Source organism: Cynara cardunculus (genome assembly GCF_001531365.2).
Source record: "Cynara cardunculus var. scolymus isolate 2C chromosome LG 6, CcrdV1, whole genome shotgun sequence".
NCBI lineage: Eukaryota > Viridiplantae > Streptophyta > Magnoliopsida > Asterales > Asteraceae > Cynara > Cynara cardunculus.
The window spans coordinates 4,912,542-4,920,302 of NC_037533.1; the positions used below are offsets into that span (position 1 = coordinate 4,912,542).

The 7,761-nt window shown below is 30.8% G+C and overlaps 1 protein-coding gene across 1 annotated transcript; it reads right to left on the bottom strand.

Moving 5' to 3' along the window:
• Nucleotides 1–4,198: 4,198 nt before the first annotated feature.
• On the bottom strand, nt 4,199–6,987 carry LOC112514279 (probable trehalose-phosphate phosphatase D). The gene is made up of 10 exons (XM_025120632.1): nt 6,653–6,987; nt 6,396–6,536; nt 6,010–6,081; nt 5,726–5,815; nt 5,470–5,526; nt 5,249–5,350; nt 5,005–5,152; nt 4,841–4,911; nt 4,652–4,744; nt 4,199–4,566 (listed from the first exon to the last, which is right to left on the bottom strand). The coding sequence occupies exons 1-10, from the start codon at nt 6,908–6,910 to the stop codon at nt 4,507–4,509; spliced, it is 1,092 nt and encodes a 363-aa protein (XP_024976400.1). The 5' UTR covers nt 6,911–6,987; the 3' UTR covers nt 4,199–4,506.
• Nucleotides 6,988–7,761: the final 774 nt, after the last annotated feature.

The following is a 7,761-nucleotide window of genomic DNA, read 5'->3' on the forward strand; positions in this document are numbered from 1 at the left end:
TTTTTCACTGTGTATCTTTACCTTTTTCCTTCTTCTTTCTATTTACTTTACTCGAAGTTTAATGATTTTCATTTAACGGATGAAATATTATATCTTTGTATTATTTTCCCTAGTGCATTCTATTCTAGAAACTATGTGTGGTCTTATTACCCACTTTTAGTCATTTCATAACTTGGTACAGATACACTATGGGTAATCACAAATATTTAAACACACCATACATGTTTATCCATGAAACGTATTTTCATGAATCATTTATACATCTTGCTCTGTTTCTTCTTAAAACTTAACATACTTTTCTCACAATCTAACATATGGAGAAGAATTCATCATCATAATTCTATGTATTAAGATCACTCTACTTTTAGTTTTCATTTTTGTTTCATTTTACCATTGATCAATTTATCCCCAGATTTTGACATTTTAGCCGACTAATCCCAGGGCAACCACCTGCTTTGCAGGTAGCTTGGAATCACCGCATTTGAACCTCTATGGCCACAAGGGGGATTTTTGTTCCTTCTTGGATTTGAACCTGGGACCTCTAGGCACTTTTGACATTTGGAGCCAAGCTCAAACCAATCAGACACCACCCTTGTGGTTACCATGGCATAATATTAATAACTTGACTTCTATACTTAATTCTTGGTTTAAGACTAGGTTTCTAAAACCCAGTTCACTTAAACCACATATCAAAGTTGTACCTTATAGTGAAAAATAATTGTAAAGTATTGAAAATACACCAAAGTCTATTCCTAGTTTTAGATACATCAAATCCGAACAGAGTTTGAAATGTCTCGGTCTATACTTCGACTTCTATGGATCTCAATCCTCTAATCGTCTCTTTCTTGTATTGCTTCTCCAATCACATATTGGCATGTGTTGAAGATGGTTTTAAAGTATTTTGGTAAACCTATGGTTTACAAACACAATTTAAAATATCATGTGTGAATCCCTTTCATAATCAAGCATGCATATTTCACAAATTATTTTTAACTTTGTCCACCACGCATAATGAGTGTGATATCATAGCAAGTGCATTTCTCGTCTATTTCTATCTGGCATGCACTCTTATCTACTCGTACGGTTTAATTCTCACAACCTGATAGACCCACTTGTATGCTCTTACGACTTAAAAGCATGGTAAGACCATGCCTTGCTGTTACAACAAACTATTGTATGGACCATCATAGTCGTGAGAACCTCCTCGTATTATGTTAAGCGATGAACATAATTTATTGACATTGAAAAACAATTTCTTGCATTCAACCCTGGAAAACTTCACATGATACTCATATTGATTTGTAGGTTGTATATCACGTCTCTTTTGCTGCTTTTATTGTTTCGTGGATGAATCTCGACCTTTGTTCCTTAACGTTTCTTTCGATTTTTCTTTGAGATCTTTTCATGGATTTACTTCTTAAGGGGAATTAAGGTAGTCTTCCCCAAATTTCATATTAAAATTATGACCTTTTTAAAACTAATAACAATTTATTGGTTTTATTTTGCCAATTCCCACCCAACTTAAATTATTTTGTTTATTTATTTGTATGTATAGAGAGAGATGAATCTTTCTTTTGTGAATATTTCTAATTTATTATGGAATCCAATTTAAATCTAAAAAATAACAATTTTAATTAAACACACATAATTGAACATGGACACAAGGTGAACACCTCTTCTTAGAAAATACTGTTATAGTTTATGAACATACTCTAAATCTACGAGATCTAGTATAGCTTGTAAATATTTTGTGAATACTAACTAAATCAATAAAACGTGAAAACAGTCGAATTTATTGTTTATTTTTGTGAAAAAATTCATGAAATTGTTTAATATGATGAAGTTGTTTCAAATAATTAATAAACATTATCATCTTCATTTTATTAATTTTAGTAAACAAATTTCATTAAAACAAGAAATACATGAAACAACTTAATTTTTACATAGAACATTTTCATCATGGAATGAGTTATTTGATACAATTTCATCATATTAAACAATTTCTTGAAAAAAATTCATTAAAATAAACAATGAAATCGACGGTTTAAACAAATAGTTTGATTTGCATTTTATCCCTTTCTTATATATTTGTGTGTGTGTGCCTGTGTGCGTAAGTGCCTACACACATACGCACATCAATTGTTGCAGCATCCAAGAAAACATTTCTCCCAAATAGAAAACTTATTTTTTTATAAACCTGGATATCCAACCCGTTATGCAAGCCGACTAATTCCAAGGCGACCACCTGCTTTGCAGATAGCCCGGGGTAACCACATTTGAACCTCCATAGCCACAAATGGATTTTTATTTCTCCTTGGATTTGAACCTGGGACCTCCTGGTACTTTTGACCTTTGAAGCCAAGCTCAAACCAATCATGATTAAATAAAAAACATATTTATTATTTGATAAATCACATTACATAGTCCATAACACCAAAATGCTTCACCTACACATTTTCACATACAAAAGGAATAATGAGAAAACTTAACTGAATATCATACGATATCGTTTATGTAAACTCTAAATATTGCATGATATGATCAAAGATCTTTAATTAACAAATACAACATTGTTCTCACAAAAATACCAGATTTCAACTTAATATTTATAGGTTCTATAAATAATCAAAATTCTATATCACATCAAAATAATCTGTTATTTTACTCCACATTTGGGTGATTTTCTTGAATCTTGGAAAACAACCTTGTTGGGTTCTTGAGGCCATTGCTTTTCCATATCTCCATGATTAGGAAAATGTGCCATTAAGCTATTTAATTCAATATCTAAATTGGAAAGCCAGTATCATTGGTGAATGAGTGGCTTGAGCTTTCTTGATGTAATTAACCCCAATTATAGGAATAAAAAAAAGGCTAAATTAATCACATTTACTTAATCTTTAATGCCAAGTTGTTCTTGTTTTGGATGCTCTTTACAACCATTAAGATGCCTTTAATTATTGATTCTCTTTTTTTATTTTATTTTAATGGAAAACTTTGGTTGCAAGGTTGATAGGGGGCAGTCTTCAAAGATCTACATTATGTGTGCACACAAGTCAAAATCTGCCTAAAAAAGTTTGGGGGCTTTTATATGTCAAAGTGTAAGCATGCATCATGCAGGAGGAAGCATGTGTTTGCAAGAGTGTATGTATTATTTTTATTTTTATTTTTAAACAAACCCTAAATTTATATTTTAAAAAGTTAGAGAATTGATCTATTATCTGTCTACTCAAGTATTGTTGCTTATTCATTGATCGAGTTTGAGTTTAATCATCTTTATTGACTGTAAAAAGTAGAGGGGGCGATCGTATCTGTTAGCCCCTTCCTGACTTTTTCATTTAATACATGTATTGTTTATATAGGATCATTCTACGACAGCTTTATATGTACGCTTAAACCTGGATATTTAAAGATCTGTTTATCGGGTTAAATCGATACTTCAGTTAACTAGATTTTATATGCTTGTTGTTGAAAAAAGAGATGTTGAATAAGTCAACATAACTCTTCTTGGATCTTTTATCGATGAAGAGAAAAACATCTTTTTTAAGTTTTGTGTTATTAATCGTGGTTTTTGTGTAATAAATAATACAAATACTTGAATGTGGAATTATGTGTTCGCTGTTGACTGTCTTGTTATTCGTGTACATGATAATGCTGATAATTGATGACGAACTCAAATGTTTGTTAGTAAGAGTTACTGAAACTCAAAGAAACCCACGGTTACCTAAAAAAGAGAAACTCAAATAAACTTGAAGAAAACTAAATTCTAGTTAGTGGGATATTGTACACTGAGATTGTATAGCTTTCGTCATCGTTTAATGTAGTTGGACTTTCTATTTGTATAGTCTTTTGTAACATTCAGTTCGTTTCCACTTTATTTGGGGTTTTTCCCTTTCTATTTTATTTCTATTTTTAACTCTTAGTTTGTTTCATCATTTCATTTTGGTATCCTTTGTCGTTGATTCAATCTTTGTCATAACTTATCCGATAGTATTATGTGTATTATCTAAATGGATGAATATGAAGATATCCACACTCATCCAAATCACTATGCAATAAAAGCGAACAATATCTATCTAAATGCCTACCTACTTGACGGAAGTGGTTTAAACGGTATACTTTACTTCCTCCCATAAAGACTTCAAGATAATCGGTTTAAAAACTCGAAATCAGTCCAACCATAAGTGAAATATCTTCCTTAGAAACGAACAAATCTTTCTTGAATTCATAATTCGTTGCAAAATGTGATTTGCATATGTTAAAGTTGCATAATATTTTCACCAATACGAAAATCTTACAGGGTAAGACATGTATGAAATTTTCTCATACATGCTTCTAAAACGTACTCTCATCTTGATCATATAATCACAAAGTGATGTTATTTACAAGATTGTCCCCCTTCATATATACCCAGTAATCCAAACACAAAAACTTCTACACAGTCATCATCCCACACTCTTGAAAACTTTTTGGTGGGATTTTTTTTTCCGCATTCAATCTCTATACTCGCTAATGATTGCGCTGAACCGACCGTTTCCATGCCACTAAACGTTGTAGAAATTGCATAACCTATAAAGCGAAACAAAATCTATAAGTAAAATGATTTAACGATCAATTATTTGATTTTCTTAAAGAGTTAACTAAGTAAACTTGCCTCGGGCGGTTCTTGTAAAGAATACGTGGCTTCAGTTTCTTTAGGTATCTTAGACACCAAAATACCGAATCCTTGTCCTCGTTTATTTAGCACCTGGTCAAAAGTCATAGTCAAATTTGTTTTTGGTTAGAATTGTTCAAAACTTTGACTTTCTAGAAAAACTATATGTACTACAAAAGTTTTGAATACCTTAAATGCATCTTCATCTGTACGATCATCTCCGATATAGATAGGTAAGACGTCTTTTGAGTTTGCATAACCTATATTGCAAAATCAAAAACAGTGAGCACGCTATTTTATTATTTTATTTCCAGTTTTAAATCGTATGACATATTATAAACACTTTTGAATACCTAAAGATTCCAACAAGAACTCGAGCGCCTTGCCCTTGTCCCACTTGATAGTTGGTCGAATCTCCAGGACTTTTCGTCCTTGCGTTAATCGAAGCTCTGGGTAATCTTTAAGAACTGATTTAACTAGATCTGCTAAATCATTCCAACTCTATACAACACAATTTAAAAGAATAAGATCAGTTTTACAATACAGAAAACAAATCAAAAGAACCATAAACCAAAACTTTTTCCAGCCCAACTTTACCTGTTCTTCAACACGTCTAAAATGTACAGACAAGCAAAACTTGTTGTTTTCCACATTGGCACCAAGGATGCCTTTGGTTTTTTCTAATAAAATTCCATAAACCTAAAAAAATAAAATATATAAATTAATAATCAATTCTTATAATTCTTTGTATTCCACAAACACATTAAATTAAATTAAATTAAATTAAATTAAATTAAATTAATAATAATAATAATTACCTCAGCCATGGTTGGTAAAAAATCCTTGGCTGGTTGGCAAAGTACATTTTGGTTGCCCTAAAATCACAATAAGAAGATATATAAGTATAATCACAATTTTATAATTCACATAAAAATCATTTAAAATTAAATTAAATTTTTCTTTAGCCACGGCGAACCATCGCTAATGCCGTCACGTATACTTAAATTTTGAATTCAATATGCAATTGATCGAATTTAAAATACGAAGGTTATAAAGACATGGTTTTGTTTGTACTTTTTGATGCTTGCGAGCCGATGGTCCCTTGATGTCCATACCATGACTACCGGCATAGTATAACTCCGAAAGTCTAACAAAATTGTAAACCTGAAATTAGATTATCATGTTAATTTTAGTTTTTTAAAAGTAAAACAAACTATAAAATAAATTAATAATAATAAATATTGCATTTTTAATAAAAACTGAAATTTAATTTATATTTTATAAAAATAAAAACAATAAAATGAAGTTATAAGTCTGAACTTAAAAAGTCAACGAAATTAAAAAGAAGAAAAATGTACCTTGGCTCTGCACCTCCCGCTAACTATAGCTGTAGGGAAGTACTTTGCAACATTCTTCACTGCTTCTCTCATCTGTTTTCACCATTCAATTTCATTTTAGACACACAAACATATACATATACATATACATATTATATATATATACATATACACAGGGAGAGAGAGAAAGTGTGTGAAAAATTCCTTAAAAAAAATTGAAAAACTAATAAACATCCAAATAATGACTCTATAGTATGTACATGTGTATACAAGGAGTTAGATAATATTTCATGATTTCTATGCATGTTATACATATGTGTATACCATGCAATTATCAGGGTGTTATTCAGTTTTTCATGGTTTCTGACACTATATATATAGAGAGACAGAGAGAGAGAGAAAGAAACCTCGGGAGCCATGTAAGCTTGATCAGGGTTTTCAACAATGGGAGACAAAGTGCCATCATAATCAAGAAAAATCACAACTTGCTTCATTTTTGCAGCACTCATGATCTCTTCAAACACACCCAATGCAGAAGGATGCTTCATCTGTTTCAAACAAAACCACCAAATCAGATTCCAATTCCGATTCTCCCGTCACCAGAAAAACATTGAAAAACAGAGCATTCTGCAATCAACAGAAAAACCCAAACTAAATGACTTACAATCCAAGCTTTCTTGTGTTCAGTATCTTCCGACGATGAGTTCCTTGTGGGAGAAGAAGCTCTCATAGCATCCACCCAAGCAATGTTTTTCGTTTCAAGACTCTTTGGGAACTTGGATTTAGAGAAAAGTGTTAGGTTGTAAGGGTAGCCACGTGGTGTTATGGCCGGAGAATTGGAAACAGGCGGTGAATAGCCATTGACGGCGACCATGGCAATGGCGGATTGGGTGTCGGAAACGACGACATTGGGATTGGTCATGTTGGTATGTGATTGAAGGGAAGATTGCAGAGGGGGGTTTAAAGGAAAAGAAGAGAGGATTTGAACACGTAGTAGACTCGGATGAAGAATGGAAGAAGAAGATGAGAATTTATAAGTAAAATTCGTGGTAGAAAGGGAGGAAGCATCCTTCTACCTTTTTAGACAAGTGAAAGAAAAGGTATTTGGTGGGTGGTGGTGGGACCCATTTAACCTTTTCTTTTATTTTAATTTTAATTTTTAATATAAATACCTATTTAGAACTTAGAACTACTTAATTGGATTCTCTTTCTTTTCTTATACTTAAACTTATGTCTTTTATGTTAATATTTGATATGATATCTAATTGAATTGAAGATATTTACTTATAACTAAATAATATATGTAGAGTTTGTTTCAAATGTAACTCATTATATTTGTGTAACTAATTCAATCCAATAAATTGAAATATTTATAAAAATGATGAACGTTCATTTATTATGATTTAAATATTTATGGAAGATTTATAAGATTCATTAATTATGATTAATATTTTATATTAGAAAATAATCAAAAACTTCTTTGAAATTATATATTCATCAAATTAAATGAACGATTGAAATTAAGTTATATTGGTCATACAAATGTAAAGAATTGTATAATAACTCATCTCTCTCTCTATATATATATAATTATTAAGTCATATTCAAAGTTACTAATTTCAAGTTATAGTTTTATATTAAGTCATATTCAAAGTTACTAATTTCAAGTTATAGTTTTTATATGATATATATATATATATATATATTATAGGGCTTTACAATGAAACTCAAAGATCTTAAGGTGTATGTATATATATATATATATATATATAC

Bases quoted from the DNA above. Each gene is read 5' to 3' on its own strand.
- LOC112514279 (XM_025120632.1), bottom strand. From the start codon at position 6,910: ATGACCAATCCCAATGTCGTCGTTTCCGACACCCAATCCGCCATTGCC. The intron at 4,912-5,004 runs GTATTCAAAAGT...TTTGCAATATAG, and splicing joins GTTCTTGTTGGAATCTTTAG to GTTATGCAAACTCAAAAGAC. The intron at 4,567-4,651 runs GCAAGTTTACTT...TTCGCTTTATAG, and splicing joins CTTTACAAGAACCGCCCGAG to GTTATGCAATTTCTACAACG.